Below are 25894 nucleotides of genomic sequence, written 5' to 3' on the forward strand. Positions count from 1 at the left end.
CGCACAATTAACTAGCCTACTCATATTTATTGTTAAGGTAGTGGACAAGCTATTTTATCATCCCCATCTGGTGTAGAATTGTATCCCCTGCATGGCAGTAATTTAATATCCAAAAGGAGAAATCTGGAAAAGAACAGTTATCTTGTACATCTACAAAACTCTCAAACTATTCATCATAAAACTCCCAGATTTGAACATTAGTTGCACATAATGTAAACCAGCAACATGTAACAAAAAAAACAGCATCTTCAAAAGTTAGTGACAGAATAAATAGTATTTGGCCACACACACAGGTTGATTAGTACTTAGATACAAAAATAAAAACATAAATTTTCTAAAATGGCAGTAAGAAGCTAATATTGAAAGCAACATTCCACATGGCTAGTACAATGAAGATAAACTTGTCACTCAGCATTGAAACTACTTTTTTTTTAGAGAAACTATCAGGCAAGAAAATTTAATATTTTAGATGATAGTCACAGCAAATCTACTGACAAAGACAATTTTTATGAACTGTGACACTATTTTAACTTCAAAATATATTTTATTTCCATCTTGTACAGTAAATTTCCTAATGGAAAATACTATTAAATCAATATCTCAACTAATGACTATAATGGAATCTATATGGATTGCAAATGACTTACTAGACATTTCTCTTGGGACCAATCCTGCTGGAATATTGATTGAAACTGCAATCCAATCATGTTTTGTGTATCATAGTGTTTAAATCCATAGAAACATCACTTAGTTCCCATAATGCAGATTGTATACATGATAGCTTCTGATTTGTGTTCAGGTACAGTGAGTGAAGTAAGTTTGCCAAATGTTGCACATCTGAAAGTCTGCTTAAGAAAATGGCAGCCTTACTCAGAAAAGCACTAAAGAAGAAAATGTTTCATCCAAATGGAGATCGTTTATTTGCTGTGATTGAAGTAATGACAACTACACAGGAAGATGAAAGGTATTACCTTTGCAGTTCAGGTAACTTCTGTACTTATATACAGTACCAAACTGTCCTCATTAACTCTGTAAATTGTAAGTACCTCTTAAGCAAACTACAAGGGAATAAATACTAATTTAATTCAATCACAAAATAATTTATCTTAAGAAGTAAACCATTGGAGACTTAATAATTCATAAAAATAGAAGACAACAATTAAATGTTTGATTGAAATTTAAATGAAAAATCTTTTATAGGTCATCTGCTGTACAATTATCTTGGTTGCAGCTGCACACAAAGTATTTGGATCTCTGAGTTTTTAGGTTTGATCATGATTGGGGTCTGTTTCCTTTTTTTTAAAGTTTCTTAAATTGATGGGTTTATTTTATAAATTCACTGGGTTTATCTTTTGTATTAGTTCAGTCATTTTTCTGTAGCCTGCAGTTGCAGCATTTCATTATTGCTTCGGAACTGTTAGTAGCCCTGGAAAAATACCTCTGAGCCACCATTACTCTCGATGATATCTGGCATAATTTTAATTTTTTAAAAAACTACATTTATTGCATGATAGATACAAAAATGCAAGAAGTGCCTTTCATGATTAAAAGTGCTTAAACATGTTCAAATGTTCAGTTAGCTAATTGCAGCAATGGTTGAGGTAGAAGCAGATCACATTTTGCCATTACAGTTATATCGCCACAGAAGGAGTTCAATGTAACTTAAATAAGTGCAATTGTAAACTTAAATGCATCGTTTTACTTTCTTCTATTTGCTGTGGCTATCACAGATCATAGCCAACCTCTGAATCACTAGGTTTTGGGTACGAAACCCACCCTCGAGACTTGACATACTTTGAGTACAGCACTGAGGAAGGCAGCACGGATTGAAATGCAATCCTTTGGATGAGACATTAAACTGAGATCAAGTTTGCCTCTGAAGTGGATATAAAAGATCCCATGAAACTGTTCTGAAGAAAAAAATACAAGTCTTTACTTTAATCAACATTAGTAAAGAAAGATCATCCAGACATTAGTTTATTGCAGTTTGTGGGATTTTATTGTGTATCAGTTGGCATCTATGTCTCCAACATTGCCACAGTGACAAGACTTCAAAAAATATTGAAGTAGCTTTGGGTGATCCAAAGCTCATGAGAGATATGTAGCTTTAAGACTTTTCTTCTTATGCAATAGATATGGTCAAGAGAAAGACCAGCCCTAAAAGTTTAAGCATGCTATTTACAAAGCCTAGGCTGAGGACCTGCAGCTATAAGTGATACCCAAACCAAGTCAGACAGCTCTTTTAAGGAACAGGAAATTTCATTTATTAATGGCCCAGATTTTGTGATGAGCATTGCAGTGACAGCACTATTAGTGACATCAAATAAACTTCCCACAAACATGTTGCGATTCTAATGGGGAGAATTCTGGCTGCCTTGGAGGTGGGTGTTTTTTTTGGGGGGTAGGATGGAGGTGTGCAGATGGAGAATGGAGGTGTGCAGAGGAGGTGCACTTCTCAGGTCCTGTCATGGATTACAATGGGACCCTGCAGCTCAGGCTAAATTTGGGTGGAAGTTGTGTGCAAGAATTACACTCTGCACCTCAAAACCTAAAGAAAAAACTGCTATTGTAAAAATACATTGGAATATTTCACCTTCAATAGAAATCATTTTACAAAAGCAAAAGCATAAAAGAAACTTGAAAAGTGAAATAATTTTGTGCAATTATATTGATAAGGCAGACAAGGAAAAAGTATTCCTATCAGCTGATGGTACAAAAACTGAAGGACACAGATTTAGAATTTTGTGTCAGAGATGCAGGGTGGGATTTGAGGAAGAACTTTTTAATGAGTGATGGATTGAAAATATGAAGGTGGTGGAAGCAGAGATGATCACTGATTGGAAAGGATTTTGTGTGAAGGAAAGAAATGCACAGGGCCATATGGATCTAGAAAGGGGTGGGTCTGAAAAGATTGTTATAGAAAGCTGTATTGCTTAATTCTGTGCAATGACTGCATCTTTGACTCTTTTTAAAAAAACATGTATTAAAACAATTGGGTCACAGTAATTTACTTTGTAACAAAATCAGTCATACTTTTTACAAGTTTAATGTTAAGTAATGTTTAAAAAGTGAATCAATTTTGACTTTTAAAATGGTACCAGCTTCATAATTAAGAGTTTGTGAATTGAGAGGAGACTCCTTGTGCTGAAAATAGAAGTGTAAAATTTGAAAGTGTCATTAATTTGGCAGTAGCTCTAAGTTATGTTGATTCTATTTTGTCTATTGATGTAGCAAACTGTCAGATGTAGCTTTAATTGAAACACTACAACTTGGGACTAGCACATTAATAGTTCACATCGCACTCTGGATGGTACAGGGCTTCTCCAAAGTTCCATGGTGATAATGTCACCATACTGATACTGCAAAATCCAACCTAATATTTCTCCCTTTTTTTGAGGATAGACATGGGATAGAACAAAGAAGTGGGATTTGCTTTAACTGTTATTATCTGTATGTTCGTTTGCTGTCTGTAACATAAAGCCGATTAATGATTCGCACTAGATCACATCTCATAAAAATGTCTATCAATTCCTCAAATGGATAACAACATTTGAAAGGACAAAACATCCCACATCCAATTCAGTTCTCAGTGGAGCTTTAGTTACACCCTTGAGTTATGTTTTTGTAAAATGAATATTACACAAGTGCATATATAGTTCATGGAAGTAACCAGCACTGAAGCATATAAGGGAATAACGGAGAGACTCAAAAATTCCAATAAACCATTACCACTGGCTCCACTTTACTGGCTACACAAATGTAGAAAATCAGCTCAAGCCCTCACTCCTGTTTGACAGTAATATGCCTCTAATTAGTTGTAGCAGTTCTACTAATTTTCAGAAAAGCACATAAATTATTCAATATCACTCTTATATGTTTCAAACTCAACAATCAACTCATGATAATATATAGATAAGCTATTCCTCGATGATGTTGAATGAGGTATAAGTATTGGCCACAACACCAGCAGTGGCAACTCTGCTGTTCTTTGAATACTGCCATGGGCACTTTGGCATCAATCCGAGCAGATTTGGGCCTGGCATTAATGTCTCACCTAAACAATAATGTAATACATTTCTGGAGCAAAAGAGAAAAAGACTAATCTAAATATAATAATCTTTACAAAACAGTTCCCCTGGTGTGGAAGCCAGCTTCAGGAGAAGGTAGATCAGGCATTCATATGTTCAGGTTAGTGTGCCTGCCTCATCAAAATCAAACACTGGAAAATCCAAAAAACTGTACATTTGACAAGATAGTCTCTGCTTCCAGTTATCCTCTAAAATAATGCCTGAGGCCAGTGTCCCATCAGCAAGTCTTCCTTCATTTACATGTAGAGAGTCATTGACGTTGATCCAATACTGTCAGAGCCAGTTCTCAGTGTGAAGAGAACAGCTGATACTTTTGTTTACATCTATCAGCCAGGGTTCCCTGAATGGACCAGGTTAACAGTCCCAGTCGTGAACTCATTCTGAAGTCCAACTGGCTGACCTCATCATAGTCTCTACATTTATCCCCCTCTGAGTCCAAGGACATAGGCCAGTTCTTTTTTTGTCATTGCTCCTGGGGCATTTTACCACTGGGTCAAGTTCCTCCAAACTCTGCTTCTGATACAGGCAGCGTGTAATACACAGTAGCTTAACTCTTGTTACTGGGGTGACACAGAAGAAATTCACTCTCTTCTTCAGGTAGCAAAGGCATTGAGAGTGATATTTGCCGTGTTCATATCAACTTCCGAGTTACTTTCAAGGCTTGACAGAGAGGGAGAACCCATGGGTTCCAGAACTTTAAGAAAGGCAGTTGAGAAGCTGGGCATGTTTTGATTCCGCAGCATTTGCTGGTTTCATATGGTCCACGTACTGTCACACCTACCCCTGGACCTGACCTTGCCTCTTACCCATACAAGACCATTCTTGTGGTACCTATATTAAACATCATCCCCTGAAGTAAACTGTCTCTCTCGCTAAACAGAGTCTTGTATGCAGAATTGGCATCCCTGATGCCAATGCACATCCCACCCACATCAACCACCCCCACCCCCCCACCCCAGCACCCCCCACCCCCACCACCCCAGCACCTGGAAGATCTGATTTAATCTGGTGCGGAGTCTTGTCCCCATTAACAACTCTGCTGGAGCTATCCCTGAGGTGTGTTGCAATAACCAAACAGGAACCTGGGATAGTTTGGTATCTAGTGAAATTGTAGGCTGCTTCTTTAATAAAAACTAAAAGAACTGTAAATTAAAAACAAAAACAGAATTTGCTGGAAAAGCTCAGCAGGTCTGGCAGCATCTGGGAAGAAAAATCAAAGGAAGGATCACAACATCCGAAATGTTGACTCTGATTTCTCTTCAAAGATACTGTCAGACCTGCTGAGCTTTCCCAACAACTTCTGTTTTTTGTTGCTGTTTCTTTAAGCCTGCCTTCAAAATTTGGTCTGCTCTTTCTGCCAGAACATTGAATGATGGATTGTGTGGAGCTGTCGTTATATATCAAGTATCATTTACTTTTAGGAAATACTCAAGTGACGGTCCTTTTACAATGACCAACACTTCATGGAGTCCATGTATTGCAAAAGATTTGTGAATTTTTTTTTAATCTTTGTCCCCATGTTTGACAAATTAACTCTATACATATTCAGGCACTTTGAATGGGCATCCACAAAGACTAAGGACACTGAGCCTATGAAAGGACCTGAATATTTGACATATAAGCAGTCCAGGGTTTACCCAACAATTCCCACAAATGTGGGGGAGCTGCTACTAGTAATTTTGACCTTGTTGGCATTCTGGGCACTGTCCCACCAACACAATATGTTTGCATCTAGTCCTGACCATCAGACATAATCTCTTGCTAGCATCTTCATTTTGGAAACCTCTGGATGACCCTGGTGGAACTGTCAACATCTGACGGTGATCCTTGCTTGGGATGATCATTCTTATTCCCCCTAATAAAATGATGTCCTCTACTGTGATCTGATCCTTCTGAATCCAAAATAGTTTCAATTCTGGTTGTGATGGTCGTTTGGATTCTCCCATCACCACAAACTGTTTCAGTATTGCCAGGGCTAGATCTTTCTGCATCCAAAGTATGATATTGTTAGCTGTGACTGGAAATGTGTCCAGATAATTTAAAACCATTTCAAATTATTTTTAAAAAGGAAGGAACATGGACCCGAAATGGTGGCATTGATAAACTTACCACAGACTGCAACAAGTTTGGGAAATCAGTGCATTAAAAATAAAATCATCTGAACTGAAATCATCAGCTAATCAAAATATATTGAACACAGTCAATTGAGTCAAGCATCAAAAAATTTACACTTTTTTGTTTCAACGTAGATGTTTCAGCAAGTCTGATAAATTGCACACATTAAACATGAATGATTGATTGCAAGTATCCAGATTAGAAACAAAATGAAGTCAGACTCAGAAATACATTAATGAATCATATTTCAGTAGCTATTTGGCAGAGTGGTAGCCAGAGAGTTTTTAATCTACATATGCTTGACCATTCTATTGTAGTACACATCATCCCCTTTTAAAATTTTATATCGCTATTTTTGTGTGTTGGATGGAGTGTTTTATCAATTTTCTCAAGAATAGTAAGTAATAAAATTAGTAAGTAAGAAAACCTTAAAATTGCCTCATTAACTTTGTCATGTACTTCATTTTAATTGGTTATGATATAGCTATTTTTGTAAAAAAGAATTAGAAATCTTTGTTTTGGCCAAACAAGGGGATTAAAAAGAGGGGAGTTCGCTCAATCTCCTTTTTAAAACTTATTTTGTTACCAAATCCTCAAATTGCTCATGACCTGACTAACTTATCAGGTCAATTTAGAGGGTAGTTAATAATCAAATACGTTACTGTGGATTTGGAGTTACATGTAGGGCCAGGCCTAATAAGGACAGCAGATTTCCTTCCCTAAATGATGAATTGAATTTGTTTTTATGACAATCAATGATGATCATCATTACTCAGGTGCACTTTCAATACTAGATATTATTCCCTTTTTATATTCCATCATAGTCTCATAATGAGACTTGAACCCACATTCCTAGAGCATTAGTATGATCATAAAGATTACTGGTCCAGTGACATTTTTATGAAAATGCCATCTCTTCACATGCTCACAATACCTGGTTTCACAAACAGATAAATGACGTGAGTCCCGAGCTGTTCTGTACAGCTCCTAACATTTTCCCCAAATGTGGTAGACAGGAGGAAGTTTGCACCTTGATTTATGGACAGGGACCTCAGGGTCCTGCTGGTTCAGATAGTGCAGGCACAAGACATCCTTTTCCTCCAGGATTCCGAGAGGAGGCCATGACACCAGTCCAGGCCAGCTTGATCCAAGTTTGCCAACTGGGCAAGTATAGGAATGAATCGTAATGTCAGCCAGTAAGAAGCTCAATTAGGTTCACCACTTAACCAAGTTAATGCCATCATCCTCTCTCCAGTACCTTACACTCACTCTATCTCTGCTACTGTACCCATGTTCAACAAAGTTTGTGCTCTAGCACTCTCTATTGCCTGTAACATCTCTGCTTGCTCACTCACAACCCCAAATTCATGTAACCACCAATCCTGTATGCCCTCTGCACTGCCTATTCACTCACTTGGCAAACCCTTTCTACCTGCATCAAATGTAAGAGCTGTGCCACCCACTTTCCTCTCCTGCAATACCTGCCTTTCTCTCTTTCCATGAGGAAAACAGCCAAAAATGGGGCAGAAAAGGTCAAGATGGGCAATGGGTTCCCCGACATGTGGCTCCTCGTCCTTTATATGGAAACCGTCCTGGTTCTGACTGCTCTGAATGGCTAACTGACTGTGCCCAGCAGTACTGAAATTAATCAGCACCTCAATGAGGCAAGATTTCCTCCCAGTGGCAGAAGTCTCACTTCATTAAATTATTTAAGTTAACAATTAAAGGTCTACCTATAAATTTAACACAAAGTGCACCAGGTAGGTTAAGGTGGGCTGGACCTAATATTTTTATTGGGTGTAGGGAATCTGCTCTCAGATATAATCCAGCCTTATCATCTAAATATGATGTAACTAACATTGGGCAGTGTGTGATGCAATTACATCAATGATTTTATGATTTAGATATTAAGTTACAAGCTGCGCAGTAGTTTCAAAATGTCCATTTTCTTGCACAATTGCCTTCTTCATGTTTGAAATAATGACTGAATCTTGCTTTAAAATGGCCAGCAAAGCCAAGCTCATTTCAAAGTTGGTACATGTTCACCTTTTGATCAAGGGTCATTAGCTAGTGATATACTTTTAGATTCCAAAATCACTCTTCTGATTACCCTTAATAAAAAGAAATGTCTCACTGAAATATTGAGTTGTTATTTTTCTAATTTTTTTTGAAGGTTTTCTTTGTTGTGATTGCATAATTAATATGCACAGAACTTTCTGTTCAGTCACATTTTGATATATAGACAGAATAATATCTAAATTGCTAATCTGTATTTTCCAATTTGCAACACAATTTATTCCTTCAGCCAACTCTTTAATTTGATGTTTTAACAATTTTATGGAAAATATTCACACAAAATAACATTATCCTTTTCTCTTGCCCACCATCAATTAAAAACAGAATTTACATTGAATGGAAACCATTCTTTCTTACAGTAAACTGAGGACAAAACATTGCAAGAAAAATCAAGTTTTGATTTTATATTTTAATTTCATGTTTTGATGTTTTGTGAAGTCAGTTTAATATGGTGACATTTATTTTGAGTATATCTACATCACTATACGCATCTTTTTACTTCAGTAACAAATTGTAAAGAGGTGCAAATCACTTTTGTGAAAAACATAGCTTCGAGTCAAGATGAACAATTTGAGAAAATCAATACATGGTTTCTTGAAGATCTTAAACTTGTGGATGGAAAAGAAGCAGACCAAGTAAGTAGCTCGATCTTGATCAAACTAAATGAGCTTGATCTATATTGTATTACTTATTCCTCTTTCCAACAATGTCACACGTGTGTTTTGCACTTCTGATCTTTACATCTTTATAATTCGTATCTTTAAAATATGTACAAAAATGAAAACTCATTCCTAAATTAGAAAATAATTATGATCATTGAGCATTATCTTCTCTAACTGTTCTACTTTCATATTTTGCCAGTACTGCTGTATAACGTGTATGCATTAGACCTAATGTAACTCTTCCTCCAATCATACACTTCCCTCCATATTGACAAATGGTTAAGGGTAAATTTTGCAAGTTGCCAGAATCAATCCATGGCAGTCGTAGTTTTGCAATGATTCTCCAATCCATGCTTCCATTAAGCATGGCTTGATGCCAGGGCTGAAAGTTTACAGCACCCCAAGAATGTTGTGGCAAATTGGGGGCATGAAGGTAGGTGCTATGACAATAACGCTATGCTGAATTAACATTGCCAGTTAACTTTGCTATTACATAGCCATGCCAATGATGACTCAACCAATCACCACCCTTGTGCTGTAGAAATTTGTGTCCCATTTGTCAAATCAGTTTCTTGTATACCAGTTCTGATGCTTGCAAGACAAGAAGCATCAACTTTTGTCCCTTTTAGCAAAGTTTAAATTCTGTAATACCAAGTAATTATTGATGTATGTTTTGAATGTATTTTAATGTTTGTTTGTCCATGGATTGCAACCTTAGCTTTAGTGACTGGATTGTAACTGCCAGTACCCTCCGGTGCTGTCCTGCCAGAGTTTGCAAGACCAGTGGGAGGGCATCTCATCACCATTGGACAAGCAGTACAAACACTGCAACAGGTATATCTACAGCACTAACAAAGCTGGACACATTAATGTCTGCACTTAAATTGCAATAATGTTTCCCAAGCTTTCACTTTCTGCCATTTCCCAGTTCCAGTCTTTCTTCCATTGGACTTCCTGCGGAAGGAGCACATCTGCAAAAGTACTTCATTTGAAAAAAAAATCTGTCTAGCCTGAACCTCACCAATGATATCCACTTTAACTCATGTAAAGACTGATCTTTTTGTTTTCACCCTATGTTCCAAAATTCACTCATACAGCAAATCCATATGAACCTAAGGAGTGGGATCTGATACAGTGACCTCAGCCTCAGCTTTGCCTCTTCTTGTCTTTTCTGCATAAATGACCATAAAGGACCAGAAATTTCTTCCCAGAAATTGCAGAGATTGTTTGATCTCCACCATTCTTTGTGTTTTTCTGTTGACAATCACTGTAACAGTGGCAGGACACTAGAATTCTGAGGAATTTCACTCCAACAATATTAATAGACTGAACAAAGAATATTGATATTAGAATATGATTTTGCTGTTAGCATTTCTTAAAGCAAAATACTTCTAATCAATCCTGTTCAGGCACACCTCTGGGGCAGGTGAGATAGCACTGCACCATAAAACCGTCTTAAATGTTTTATTCTTTATGGTGAATATGGTGGAAGGAACAAGTAGGGAAATGATGCAGTTAAGTGGAGGAAATTTTCTTAAAATGTTTTATTTAGTTTATTTTAGATAACAATGTCTTTTGCTGGTTTCCTTAAATAGTAAAGCTAAATAATAAATGATAAAATAGCTAATTTGTCTTTTGAATTCAACTTTTAGGATAATCCACACTTTGATATGCATTTTGATGAAGTTTACGGCTGGGAAACTTCCAGCACAGCCTCCAAATATACCTTTGTCCGATGTTTGCAAGAGCTGAATCACCACTACCTGGGAAAGAAGATATTATTTGTTAATTTTGACATTGATTATTTAATTGGCGCCAGTTCAAATTTGAACAGAGGGGATTGTATGCTTGCTTTAAATATGTGTGTGTTGTATATTTGCAACTGTGTATGCTTGTCTTTGTGTAGATAAGAAATACACACAATGTTTCAAGTGTGCAGCTCATGTCAGTAGCTGTCCATTGGCAGAAAAATAGATAACAATCATTAATCCTTTAATGATATACACATATTTTGCTTCTGAGAATCAAACTATATTTCCATTGTGACTTTAAAGACATGCTAAGTATGACAGATTATTACAAACATGCACTATTGAATATTAGTTTTCAGATTCAATTATTTCAAATTAAATGTTCTTTCTCAGTTACTGAATCCAGATTAAAACTACACTTGAATATGGATTGATAAAAGAAGCCTCCTTCCTAAACATGAAACCAATGAGTAATATGAAACTAAAGATGCTGTTTTAGATGTCTTGAATACACATCAGCCATAGCTCGGAAACACTCATTGGAAACACTCAGACTTTCCAAGTTAGTAAGTTGCGGTTTCATGTCCTTCTACAGGACCTGAGCACAAAAAAAAAACAAATCAACATTCCACTCCTGAAGAAGTGCTGCCCTGGCAGAGATGCCATCTTTCAGATCTTAAACAAAAGATTGTCAATCTTCTGAGGTCAACACAAAAAAATCCCATGGCACTATTTTGTACAACAGCAAGCCGTTAACTCTAGTGTCCGAACCAATATCTAGCTCTCTCAATCAACATCATTAAAATAGATATTTCCAGTCATTATCATATTGCTGTTTGTGGGAGCTTGATGTGCCTAAATTGTCTGCAATATTTCTGAATTACAACAATGACTACATTCCATTAGATTGACAGCATTTTCAGATATCCTAACTTATGGCATATATAAGTGCATTTCTTTTCTCCTGTTGCTGTTAAGCCACCACAAAAACAGATCAAACAATTGATAACTATGTCCATGGAGATGAAACTAGGTTGGAGCTGTTACACAGTCACTTGTTTTACAACATCCCTAATGCTTTTCAATAGAAAATTGATCAGCCCTCCAATGAGCAAAGGCTCAAGACCAATTTCACCTCCAATAAATGTGTTTTCATATGTAATAATTAAAACTTTGGGTCAGTGATCAAATCTCAAGGTATAATGATTTATTTCCACAGAGACAGGCTAACATTATTGTTATTGTCAAATAAAAGTTCCCATAAATAAATAAGAGTGAAACTGCAATCCTAATATTTAGAATAAAATAGAATCCCTACAGTGTGGAAACAGGCCCTTCAGCCGAACAAGTCCACACTGACTCTCCGAAAAGTAACCCACCCAGACCCATTCCTCTATATTTATCCCTAACCAATGCACCTAACCTATACATCCCTGAACACTATGGACAGTTTAGAACTGCCAATTCACCTAACTTGTACATTTTTGGATTATGGGAGAAAACTGGAGCACCTGAAGGAAACCCACACAGAAATGGGGAGAATATGCAAACTCCACACAGATAGTTGCCCAAGATGGGAATCAAACCCAGGTCCCTGGCACTGTGAGGCAGCAGTGCTAACCACTGAGCTACCACGTTGCCCTAATCTGGCCTGATCAATAAAAATATTCAAAGTATTAAATCTCATCAATTAAACCATTTTGAGTCGCATGACTCGAATTTCATATGGACAATTTACCCTGATCCACACCCATTAATAAACTGGGTACCTTTCTGACCATTCCACCTCTGAATTTTCACTTCACTTTGTTTTAAGGGCCAATTCCCATAACGCAGGACACCATCCAGGATAAGAATATAAGAACAAAATGACTAGAAGTAGGAACAGGAAAATAGTGAGAGCTGTCTGAGCCCTCACTATCACTTTCACAGACAATTTCCATTTCTTTGTTCCTCTAGAGTTCAAATATCTGTGTATTTTAGTCAAGCCATGTTTGGAATATTGCATACTGTTCTTGTCACCACACTGCAAGAAGGTTGTGGAGGCTTTGGAGAGGGTATAGAAATGTTTACCAGGATAGGATTTGCCTGGTTTGGAGGGTGTTAGCTATAAGGTGTGGTTGAAAAAAACCTGGTTTGACACAATACAATAATGCTTCATCTCTGTATCTTGCAGATATATTTTCTATGAGGGAGGGCTAGAAGTTCATTTAAAAATCATTCAAGCAAGCTGCCAAATTGCTATTTCTTTTTCACCTGTTTGGATCTTTTCCAATTCTGCTTCCTGATAAATTGCGTTTCATAGTTCTTCAGACACTGATTTTCGGATGGTCAGTTTAATCTATCATTTTAAACAACTTCTCCAATCTGACTTTTCCATTACATCATTCCAACCTCTATCTATCCTATTCACTCTTAAGGAGCTGCCTTTGAAGAAATTGTTTCAGATTTAACAGATAATATGGATAAAGTTTGCATGACACGTCGCCTAGGTTCTTGTTTTGTGGTTCTATTCCTGAAAATGAATGTTCGTGGCGACTTTCTTAATACTGCTAATTATTTTGTACCTGCTGTAGTTTATTTGTGCCATTTTGAAATTATTATAAAGTACTTTTACACTGTATAATGCATTGGAACATTTTGTACATTAAAAGCATTACTTAAGTATCACTTAATGGTGTATTTGTTTCAGTTAACGTCTGTTTTACAAACTGAGCTTGCCTCTTTGCTAATTAACACACTATCTGCTAATAATTAAATTTACAATGGGAAATACCCAGCTGATGTGCAATGATTGCATAGATAGATCATACTTAGATTTCAGTTCCTAATTAACTTCTAATTCCTATGGAAGTTAGTTATATTACTGCAAGACAAAAACAGTCCTTAGTAACAATTTGTTTCTCTCAGAAACTGACAAACAGAATTGTACTCGGTTGTATTTAACGGTTTGCTACAATAAAATTTTCAACAGAAATAGAATTGAATTAATCATCAAACATTTACACAGGCCAGATAGATTGCAATGCTAAGGTGAAAAATTGACAACATTAGATTAGATTAGATTAGATTACTTACAGTGTGGAAACAGGCCCTTCGGCCCAACGTCCACACCGACCCGCCGAAGCGCAACCCACCCATACCCCTACATTTACCCCTTACCTAACAAATACCCTTGGAAATTGTGAACTACAAAAGGATGGTTGAGGTACACGTGTGTACATTCGCGCTGAATCATATTGGTGCCATAAATGTGAGAGTGTTAGTGCATATATAGTGAATGTCAGCTGGAAGAATTCAGAACTGGTAACATGCAAGGTTGATTTGACACCAACCATAATAGCTTTGAGCTCATCACTCCAGCAAAGTCCTCTCTTTATATCATATAACGGTTGTTCAACATCATAAAGGGCCACTTAACGACATTATTTAAAAGGCTCAACTACATACAGGTTAATTCTTTGTTTGATTTCTTCTGGTTGTTAAAATGATTCTCCATGTCTTTGATGCTTTCAATGATTATTCAAGTCACAAAGATCTGGAGAAAATAGTGTGCCTGATGATTAAAGACTTCTTGGTGACTTCCAAGTGCCAAAACCCAGTTGCTTCCCGATTTGGGTGTACTATTAACAACACTGCTGGCTGTACATCATAACAAGGAGAATAAGAAGAGGTCATTCAGAGTAAAATGGACTGTTGGAAATAGGGCATTGAGGAAAAAGGGGCACCTATCAGGAGACTGATGTGTTCAGGGAGCTACCTAGGGTGTTCAGGAAGCAATTCTCCTCTATAAACCTCAATGAGGAACAATGTGAGACATTTAATACCCTCAGAGGCAAGTTTAGACACAAGGGCATTTACCTGGCGGGGATCAATCACCTTCCTGATTATTTCTGGACCAGGAAAATTAATGCCAATTTAATGCCTTGTCCTGCCATAGCCTGTACTTACTTGGCAGATAATTGAGACATTGCCAAGCAGGAAGCCTGTAAAGCAAACCCTTGCCCCCTCCCTTAGCATGGTGGTCAATCATTTAATGACACTCATTGCCTGATTGACAGATCTGGTGTTAAGATAGCAGATGTTGCAGAAAGTCTCACCCTGTCCTTGCCTCTGAAACTCTTCTCCTGAAAATGGACTGCAGCTGGTCAAGTTGGTAGATTACTATAATCTTTTCAAGGGAAGTTTGGGATAAGCTGACTGTTCCAGCAATGCTCACCCCATGTGAAAATATTTTAAAAAGTAAAGCCTCTACAGTATGGTCAATTCAGTGTGAAGTATCTTCCCAGCCCCAAACAATATGAGCAAGGGTGATGCAGTTGGAAAAATATGGCAAGAACTGAAAAATGAATTCTGAATGTAAAGAAAAATATTTCCAATTTTTCCACACAAGGCTTTAACAGTGAGATGCACTTGGCACCTCACCAATACTTTGTTTTGCAATGCTGCTGATAGGCTACGTTACGCACAGGCACCCACCTCATGCATTGGAATAGGCGTCTCAGGGCTCTTTTCTGCCTGCTTGGGATTCTCTTGGCATGCTTGTCTTCCATGCCTTTTAGGACAAACAGATATCCAGGCAACTGTGACGGTTGGCAGCTATTATTAGCAGATGTGGTGAGGTGTCACAAGTAGGATTAAGTAGAAAGTGCATCAGGTAGAGAAGGTTAATAACTTGGGTGGGGAGAAGTAGTTAGGGTGGGTAAGACCCGTTAGGGCAAGGTTATGAATGGTAGTCCATAAACTTTGACAGTAAATTGGTGCATTGGGAGAACATTGTGGGCGGCACGGTGGCACAGCTGCCTCACAGCGCCAGAGACCCGGGTTCAATTCCCGCCTCAGGCGACTCTCTGTGTGGAGTTTGCACATTCTCCCTGTGTCTGCGTGGGTTTCCTCCGGGTGATCCGGTTTCCTCCCACAGTCCAAAACATGTGCAGGTCAGGTGAATTAGCCATGCTAAATTGCCTGTAGTGTTAGATGCAGGGGTAAATATAGGGGAATGGGACTGGGTGGGTGCGCTTCGGCGGGTCGGTGTGGACTTGTTGGGCCGAAGGGCCTGTTTCCACACTGTAAGTAATCTAATCTAATCTAATCTAAAGTGAGTATCTTGTAGTAGAGAGAAAATGGTGCCACACTTTTACCCTTGTAGCGTTCAGAAGGTTATTAACCACCTTGCTGGATTGCTCAGCATTCCTCCAGATGATAGACACAGCATTAAACTGATTGGGTAATTTAGAGCAGCCTTTAACAGCATGTACATCTAGGTTTTAACTATGGCACCTATGACACCTTAACCCTATAGCAGAAGGTCATGACACTGACAAACATTTTGCTGCAGGTGAGTACAAGATAGCGTAAGTAGAGTGCCATGGAGATGTGGTGTAGAGGATGAGCAGCAGAGAACTGTGTGAGATAATTTGTTGAAGGTCATGAAGACAAGCCATCCATGAAACTCTTCAAAATTTACATTTAGCTGAATTTCATGAAATTCTACCAATTGATACATTTCATAATTGGCGAAGGTCATAATACTGAACGCTACACAGCCCCACTAAAAATAGCTTGCTGGTCACAAAGACATACATTACCCCAATTATTTGAGGTTGCTGAACATTTACTATGCAGCAGGGTGAAAAGACAAGCAACCTGTCTACACATGTATAGACACATATACACACACACTCAGACATACACGTCTACCACCAATCAAACATTAATTTGCCAAGTTGTTGTGTGGGACTTTATCAAAAGACTGGCTAAAATCCAAATAGACTACATTAAATGCACTGCTCTTATCAACTCTTCTTGTGAACTCCTCAAAAAATTCAACCGTTAATCAAACATAACATTCCCTTTACAAGTCTGTACCAAACTGTGTCTGATTAATGTACGCCTTTTAAAAAAAAACTGTTATCTTGTTCATAACGTTTTCCAATAGTTGTTTCACCTCCAAAGTGAGATCAACTGGCTTGTAATTAGTCAGTCTAGATCTTACTTTCTCCCTTTTATTTAATACAATGGTAAGGCATTAGCTATCTGTCAATCCTTTGGCTTTGCAACTAAGCCAGATATGACTGGAAAATAATGGTCAGAGTTTCCATTATTCCCTCTCTTGCTTCTCTTAATCTAGGCGACATTTTGTCCTTGGCTGAAGTTTAATTCACTTTCAGAGATATTAAATCCCTTAAAAAATCTTCCCTCACTCTGTTATGAAATTAAATCAATAGTAAGAAACAAAGTAGGGTCAGATGGTGTCGAATTGAGGAACCACAAAAATAAAAAAAACACAGTTGGAGTTATGTAGAAGCTTCCAAACAGTAGTCAGGAGCTGGGGCGCAAGATACACCAGGAGATATAAACGGTGTGTTGAAAGGCAAAGTTACAGTGATCAAGGGGTTTTTTAGTATGCAGGTGGATTGGGAAAATCAGGTTGGCAGTGGATTGCAAGAAAAGGAATTTGTGGAATATCTACAAGATGGCCTTTTGGAGCAGCTTGTGGGGGAACCCACAAGGGAACAGGCAATACTGGATTTAGTGTTGTGCAATGAGGCAGATTTGATAAGGGAGCTTACGGTGAAGGAACCCTTAGGAGGCAGTGATCATATTATGATAAAATTTACTGTGCAATTTGAGAGGGAGAAGATAGAATCAGAGGTAATGGTATTACAGCTGAATAAAAGCTGAGGGAGGAGCTGGGCAGAATTGACTGGGAGAGTTTAACAGGGAAGATAGTGAAACAGCAATGGCAGGAGTTTCTGGGAGTAATTCAGGAGACACAGCAAAAATTCATCCCAAGGGAAAAGAAGCAAGGTATAGGGAGGATGAGGCAACCATGGCTAACTAGAGATATCAGGGATAGCATAAAAGGAAAAGAGAAAGCATATAATGTGGTGAAGGGCAGTGGGAAATCAGAGGAAGCTTACAAAGACTAAAGAGGGTAACAAAGTAAGAAGGAGGGAGATTAAATATGAGGGTAAGTTAGCCAGTAATATAAAGGAAGACTGCAAGAGTTTTTTTAGACATATAAAGGGCAAAAGAGAGGCAAAAGTCAACATTGCACCACTGGAAAATGATGCTGGATAGTAATAGGAACAAGGAAATGGCCAAGGAACTGAATAATTACTTTGCGTTAGTCTTCATGATGGAAGGCACGAGTAATATGCCAAAAATTCAAGAGAGTCAGGGGGCAGAGCTGAGTATGGTGGCCATCAGCAAGAAGGTGCTAGAAAAGCTAAATGGTCTGAAGGTGGATAAATCATTGGACCAGATGGACTACATCCAAGAGTTCTTAATGAGATAGCTGAAAATATGGTGGAGGCTTTAGTAATAATCTTTCAGGAATCGCTAGAGGCAGGAAGGGTCCCAGAGGACTGGAAAATCACTAACGTGACAACCCTGTTTAAAAAGGGAGTAAGGCAAAAGATGGAAAATTACAGACCAATTAACCTAACCTCGGTCATGGATAAGATTTTGGAGTTCATTGTGAAGGATGAGATTTCAGAATACTTGGAAGTGTACGGTAAAATAGGGGAAAGTCAGCATGGTTTCATCAAGGGAAGGTCATGCCTGACAAATCTGCTAGAATTTTTTGAGGAAGTAGCAAGCAGGTTAGGCCAAGGAGAACCTATGGATGTTATCTACCTGGACTTCAAGAAGGTTTTTGACAAGGTACCGCACAGGAGGCTGCTGGGTAAGATAAGGGCCCATGGTGTTAGAAGGAAGGTATTAGCATGGATAGAAGTTTTGCTGTCTGGCAGAAAGCAGAGAGTGGGGATAAAAGGGTCCTTCTCAGGATTGAAGCCAGTGACAAATGGTGTTCTGTAAGGGTCAGTGTTGGGACCACAATTTTTCACTTTATACATTAACGATCATGATGAAGGTACTGAGGGCATTCTAGCTAAGTTTGCAGATAATACAAAGATAGCTAGAGGGACAGGTAGTATTGAGGAGGCAGGGAGGGTGCAGAAGGATTTGGACAAGTTAGGAGAGTGGACAAAGAATTGGCAGACACAGTACAATGTGGAAAGTATGAGGTCATGCACTTTGGTAAGAATAGAAGCATGGACTGTTTTCTAAATGGGGAGAAAATTCAGAAGTCTGACGTGCAGAGACTTGGGAGTTCTAGTCCAGGCCTATTTGCTCTATATGTCCAAGGACAACAAGATGTCTAACGCATGCGATAGATGGATAGAGGTATGTATAACTGATAGAATTCCCAAAAGCTGAAAGATGTTGAAAGCTGAGTGTGAGAGGCTCGATGAGAGGAAAATAAAAGGGAACAGGAGAAACACCGTAAGGACACTAAGGCTGAAGAAGATGAAAAATGACATTCCCAAAGCTCCCAAAAATATCCTTAAATGGCCACCATTCCACGGTACTACCCATCTCACCAGAGTCCATGTTGTGTAGCTGCTGAATTTTATGGGTATTGTGCCTTGTGGGATCGGTGATATTGGAGAAACGGTGAGGAATAAAAGTCCAACATTCCTTTCCTACAGTGGCAGAGGTCCCACCCTCCTTAGCAAGTAGAAAGTCCAAATCCAAGCAGTTCTGAAGGGCTACTGTCCTGATAGCGACAATTTCAGCATTAATATTAGTCAGGACATTTGCAGTGTCACTACCACCAATTTCCAGGATTGTCCTTAATCTACTTAATTGAGTGCCCTGTAAATGAAAGCCAATAGTGGGGGAAGTCATACTAAAAAATGTGAAAAGAGCAGGGAGGTACCTTTTAGTCCTCAGGGGTGAAGAACCACATACTCAATGTAACATGATCCCCATCAGTCTGAGGGGAGGCATGGATAAGCCTTGAGTCCGCAAATAAAATAGCTGCCACTATAAGCGGTTAAGCTAAAATATCCACCTTTCCATGCCCCAGAAGTAGGGTCCTTCCAAAAGGACCCTGGTGTTCTGTTAAGGACAGAGGACCAATCGTAAAGAAAATAAACAAATTTAGTCAAATTTCAGTTAGGTTCAATTCCTGTACTTCATTAAGTCTGTCTGAATCATCAGACGACCAGAGAATTAGCCATTCAGCTACTTCAGGCCATCTAAAGGAGACTAGCCACAGAGGGATATCCTCGCTGTGAATAGGGCAGTGCATGAGCACATACCCAACAATCAGTTACTTTTCCCATCATTTGGACACTTTGATAAGCCAAATACAAAAAGGCATTATGATGTATAGATCGTCTTGGTCACCTCCCAGGGACAAAGCAGTGTCAGCATGAAAGTCTTCTGCCCCCAAAGTAAATCCCACATAGTCGTCAAAATCACCAGTATCCAGTGCATTTTTTCTTTGTCCTTGTCTGTTTCTTCACTGAATCATTCACTGTCCTTTCTATGAATCCAGTAGAGTTGTCCTTGCACTTTCACAGCTGTGGGAGTAGTCAGCAACACCTGAAACTGTCCTTTCTGCTTTGGCATCGATTTGCCCTGGTCCCAGGACAAAATCAGGACAAAATCTCCAGGTTCTACGGTAGGGTAGTCTCCCTAAAATGGTAGGCTCAGTGTACCTGTGAATGTAAACTTTGAAGAGTTTTTATTAACTCATGCAGATATTTTCCCACTTTTTCACCACTATTGTAGCAATATTATCAGTAATTGGGATGGACTTGATCCATCTACTAAATACATCTATTATTACTAGACAATATCTATAACAATGTACGCTAAGTAATTCTATAAAATCAAGTTGTAGACAAGTAAAGGACCCACCAGGCAAGGGGATAGTTCCAGAACTGCAGGGCATCCCTTTTCCAGCATTCGTAAATTAGGAATGCTTCAGCTCATTTCTCAGCTGCTTTCTCGAAATCTGGGTGCCACCAAGTTTGTAGTAAAGTATTAACCATTCCCTCCTTGCACAAGTGTGTGCAATTATGCACATAATCAATTAAGATAGATAGGAGCAAAGAAGGAACATAAAGTTGTCCCGCAGGGGTCACCCACAGCTTGTTTTGAGTATTGAGGGAGCACCCCGTTTGAGAGCATAGTTTGTGCTCCTCAGAATAACTGAATCTTTGCCAGGATACATTCATTCTCATGGTCACCTATCTTAGCCTTTTATAAAAGTAATTTTTATTATTGAATTCTTGTAAAAACGGAGGATCTTTCGAGCTATTATTTCTTTCATACTTTATCAGAGTCACTATTTCAGAAGGCAAATGCAATGTTGGCATTCATTTTGAGATGACTTGAATATAAAAGCAGGGATGTACCTCTGGGCTCTATAAGGTTCTGGTCAGAACATATTTGGAGTATTATGCACAGATTTGGCCCCCATATCTCTGGAAGTGTTTAGTGGACCTAGAACAGGTTCAGAGGAGGTTCATGAGAATGGTTGCAGCAATGAAAAGCTTAACATATGGGAAATATTTGAAGACTCTGGGTCAACACTCGATGGAGTTTAGAAGGATGAGGAGCGATCTAATTGAAACTTACAGAATACTGGATGGCCTGGACAAAGTGGCTGTTGGGAGGATGTTTCCATTGGTGGGAGAAACTAGGACTCAAGGGCACAGCCTTACAGTAAAGACATTTTAGAATGGAAAAGAGGAGAAACTTCTTCAGCCAAGAGTGATGAATCTATGGGATTGACTGCCACAGAAGACTGTGGAGTCCAGGTTATTGAGTATATTTAAGACTGAGATGGATAAGTTCTTGATTGTAAAAGGGATCAAGGATTACGGGGAGAAAACAGGAGAATGGGATTGAGAAATTTATCAGCCTTGATTGAATAATGGAGTAGTGTTGATGGGCTGAATGTCCTGATTTCTGCTCCTATGTCTTATGGCCTTCGTTATATTCATTTAATTTTTCACATGCTCCCTCCAATTACACTTTTGTTTCATCCCTCCATTTGCCTCAGACATTAAGAGGAAGGGCTCAGAAAATTAGGATTGGAAATGCAGTGAATACACGTGAACCTTATTAAAGGTCCTTTTGTTTAGGAGAAATGTAGATATATTAGAAAGTGTTGGTGCATTTTAAAAGTAGATGCAATAGAAATGTAGAATTTGGGAGAAAGAAGCAAAGTTCTTACAGAGAATGGAATATGAGAAAGGATAGTCAAGATTGCTGTAAGTTACTCAGGGTGGATATCACTTGATAACTATTGCCAGAAATTAAGTTTGAGGGTCAAAGGTTGAAGGGTCAAGAACAAGGGAATCACATTTAAAGTGAAAGGCTGCAGTTCTAGAGGGGTTTTGAGGATAAAAACTTACATTCAGAAGGGGATGGGATCTGGAATGCACTGTCTGGGAGGATAGTTGAGGTGGATAATTCACAACCTTTAAAAATGTTTGTATGAACAGTTCAAGTATCAAAGCATTCAAGGCTGTGAGTCTAGTATGGGAAAGTAAGACTAGTGTAGGTAGTTTATTTTTTGGCAGCCAAAAGGCCTCTTCTGTACCTTATGATTCTATGGTTCTAAGTTGAGAGGATGGAAAAGCCAGGTATGGATCATACGAAGACAAAAGAAAGTGGAAATCTGGAAGAAAAGTTGATTAAATTTTCAAATAACGAAATGAATTTGCACAATTCAACAAAACAAAATGAAATCCATTAAATGTTTGCACATAACAGTGGGTTAAAATCTCTGACGGCCCGAGGAAAACAGCTGGAAATGCGAATTTAGAGCCAACACATCATGTCAACATCGAGAGGAGAGGCAACACTTTGCCAGTCTCAATGATGGGCGCCTTTCAAATTGTCACATAGGGAGGGCGGGGTGTATCCGGATGTGACTGTAAGGGTGGCTCACTTCCGGATCCGGCTCCGGGAGGTTTGTTGTTGAGGATCTGTTGATGTTGGAGGGGCATTGCTTTCTGTCTTAAGGTAAACGCCGGGGCTAACAGCATGGCGGGGAGGGGGAACATGATCAGGTTCGAGCCAGAGTTGTTTCAAAGTGTCCGATAATCGGGGGTTCTCTTAATTGAAAGGTGTCTCTTTAAATTTGGGCGTCATTGTTTTATTGTGATAAAACTGTGGTGCATTATAAAGTAGGAACCATCTGTTAGTATCTTCCTATCTGTTCAATGTAGAAGTGACAGTGAGACCACTTCCAGTTCCTGTAGTACTCACTGATTGGATCTATCCTGATGAACCATTGAAGTCGTTTGTAAATCGCCCAGTGTCGCTGAACAAACATCAACAGTTTTCCAATTAAACTAAAGGAGGATCAGCATAAATTTTTTAAAAATCCACAAAAATTGTGAGGGGGGCCTGTCCGACTAATACCTAATATCATTATCAGTGCACAAGGATCTCTCCAGAGCTCACTGGTTTGACAGATCTCAGTTCATTGCAGTTTCTATGTAGGAAGACAACCAGACTCGTCCTGGGTCTCTAATGTGGCAATATCAATGAGTAAGGCCAAATCTTTTTTGGTATATAATTGAACTTGTTAATATACAGTATTTAATAAGTAATAACTGTACTGATAATGTGAGTTTTTAAAAAATTGTAATTTATTGCTTCAATCACCCTGTGGTCAAATTCCTTCATTCCCAGTCTATCTTGGTCAAAGTTACCGACACCAGTTTTTGTGATTATAGCTGCAGTGCACCATTCTTGCTCTTATCATCCCGTCCATGGCAATTAGTTCTGTTGATGATTTCAAATTCCTCTACTGTCAGTTCTTTTCTTTAATATCTGTGGTGGTATGATTTCACTGCAACCTGTTCCAAAGAACTCTGCAAACTCATTACTACATGGTTTCCTTCAAATTTTCTCCATTCCTGATTCCTTCCTCTTTCCTATCTACATGAATTTCCATGGTTCGTATAAATATAGTATATACATTATAGTTACCCTCCCTTGCTTTCTTCTTGGGTTGTTTGACCTATCTGGTGCTGGTCATGTATATTGGATAGCCTTCATACTGTTAAAACCACTTGCTTTTCTCCACTACAGTAACTCTGTATCTTTGCCTCTGTGTGATCTTAGTCAAAATCCATGTAGAATCAGTCATTCAGATGGCTTATTTCCTTCCCCAGAGCAAAGCACCCCACCGTTCTGACTTCACTTTCCCTGCTGCTAACTTTGCCTTAGTTCATGTCCCGAGCTGCTCTTCAAGTAAGTCCCAATGGTCTTCCGCAGATATTGGGTGGTATTTTGTCTATAATACCACTTCCTACTGTTCTCCATTGGCCTCTAGTCTCCTAAAGCTTAAGTTCAAATCCCTCCACAGCCTCATTCCATCCTATCTTTACTCTGCCTCTTAACGCTAGTCCCTTGCCGCTCAGTATCTGAGGGTTTGTCTGGCTGGCCATCTCTTCCCATGCTGCTTAAAACCTACTTCTGTGATCATGTTTTTGGTAATCTCTCCTATATTTTCACTGTTCAACATTTAATTTTATCATTTTAAAGCACCTTAGAATGTTTGCTGTTAATGAAATGCCAGAAACATCTGTCACATTCTAGTTTTTAGTCACTTCAGAACATAGAAATGTACAGCACAGAACAGCCCTTTGGCCCACGATGATGTGCTGAAGTTGAATCCTAATGTAAATTATAATAACAACCTACGCACCCCTCAACTCACTGCAATCCCTGTGCATGCCCAGTAGTCGCTTAAACGTCCCCAATGACTCTGCTTCCACCACCACTGCTGGCAACACAATCCATGCATTCACATCTCTGCGTAAAGAACCTACCTTTGACGTCTCCTTTATACCTTCCCCGTAATATCTTTAAACTATCTCTCCTTGTACCAGTCAATCCTGCCCTGGGGGAAAGTCTCTGGCTATTGACTATCTGTTCCACTCATTATCTTGTATGCCTCGATCAGGTTACCTCTCTTCCTCCTTCTCTCCAGAAAGAAAAGTCCGAACTTATTCAACCTTTCTTCATAAGGCAAGCCCTCCAGTCCAGGCAGCTTCCTGGTAAACCTACTTTGCACCCTTTTCAAAGTCTCTATCTTTCCTATAGTAGGGCGGCCAGAACTGGACACAATATTCCAAGTGTGGTCTCACCAGGGACTTGTAGAGCTGTCGCAAAACCTTGCAGCTCTTAAACTTGATCCCCCTGTTAATGAAAGCCAAAACACTGTATGCTTTCTTAACAACCCTATCCACTTGGGTGGCAATTTTGAGGGATCTATGTACTTGCACACCAGATCCCTTTGTTCCTCCACACTGTCAAGAATCCTGTCTTTAATCCTATATTCAGCATTCAAGTTTGACCTTCCAAATGCATCACTTCGCATTTATCCAGGTTGAAGTCCATCTGCTATTTCTCAGCCTTGCTCTGCATCCTGTCTGTGTCATGCTGCAGCCTGCAGTAGCCCTCTATATTATCGACGACACCTCTAACCTTTGTGTCATTTGCAAATTTACTAACCTACCCCTCAACTTCCTCATCCAAGCCATTTATAAAAACTACAAAGTGTTCCTCAAAGTTTGCTTGCTTTGAAATTTGCACATTTAAAGAGTTTTAACTTTATTCTCCACTTTAATCCCATCATTTTAAACATTCACTCACTCCACCACCAATGCTCAGTGGCATCAACAAGTGGCACTGCAGCAACTCTTCCAACAGCAACCTAGGATTTAAAGTATAAAGTTATGCAGGTGTCAAAAATCTGAATGAAAGGACATACTGGCATCTCAATTGGTCAGACCGCAGCTATCGAGGAACAGAGTTCCAGTTGTAGCTATAGATTTTTTTTTGGCCAGTTTTGGGAAAAGTTTGACACCCAGATTGTTTGAATTGCATTCTGAAATACACTGTGAGAGATTTAAATTGAAAGCTTTAAATAAAAGCTTGCACAGAATAAAGGAAGCTGAGTCATTAGTTTAATGTGAAGGTTTTAACAAGCCTGTGAAAATCCAATCACAGGATTAACCAGTGAGAAAACACTTGCCTCCTCAACCCAAATGTGAAAGTGACAGAGTCAGAAGACACCCTCCATTCGTAAGCCGTTTCTCTCCCATGTTGCTGATATGCTCGCAAAGTAGATGTAGTTGAGGCTATCTGCAGCAAGTGCATAAAACAGCGTATGATTGGAGGAGTGTCAAGCATTGTATGAACACTGAGCAGCAGTGGTGAGTGAGGCTGAAAGGGAGAGGGAGACATTTTAAACTTACCAAGAAAGGAATGTTCAAACTCGGAGCCTGGAAAGTTTAAAGATATTCCTTGCAAAAGACTGTGTGTGGAGTCTCTAGCTAAGTTCAGGACCGACTTTTGGAAGGAAAATATAGTG

At 38.9% G+C, this 25894-nt stretch overlaps 2 protein-coding genes across 10 annotated transcripts in view; both read left to right on the forward strand.

The window, feature by feature from the left end:
• The first annotated feature begins 857 nt into the window (after positions 1–857).
• LOC122554977 (exocyst complex component 1-like) lies at positions 858–11348 on the forward strand. The gene is made up of 3 exons (XM_087991141.1): positions 858–984; positions 8784–8914; positions 10594–11348. Exons 1-3 carry the CDS (start codon positions 858–860, stop codon positions 10849–10851), a joined length of 516 nt encoding a protein of 171 aa, XP_087847267.1. The 3' UTR covers positions 10852–11348.
• An 11115-nt stretch (positions 11349–22463) lies between these two features.
• The window catches only part of exoc1 (exocyst complex component 1), a 65401-nt gene continuing 61970 nt past the window's right edge, over positions 22464–25894 (forward strand). For 8 of the 9 annotated variants that reach the window (XM_087988246.1, XM_087988214.1, XM_087988235.1 and 5 more), the window contains exon 1: positions 22464–22527. The gene's annotated coding sequence lies outside the window, so the exon portion shown is untranslated. Of the gene's footprint in view, positions 22528–22624; positions 23059–25894 lie in introns of those variants that run through there. The other variant, XM_043690624.2, reaches the window with a different exon arrangement.

The sequence above is a fragment of the Chiloscyllium plagiosum genome, unplaced genomic scaffold, assembly GCF_037043375.1.
Source record: "Chiloscyllium plagiosum isolate Xiang-an unplaced genomic scaffold, Cpla_swu_hap1 HiC_scaffold_1, whole genome shotgun sequence".
Lineage (NCBI taxonomy): Eukaryota > Metazoa > Chordata > Chondrichthyes > Orectolobiformes > Hemiscylliidae > Chiloscyllium > Chiloscyllium plagiosum.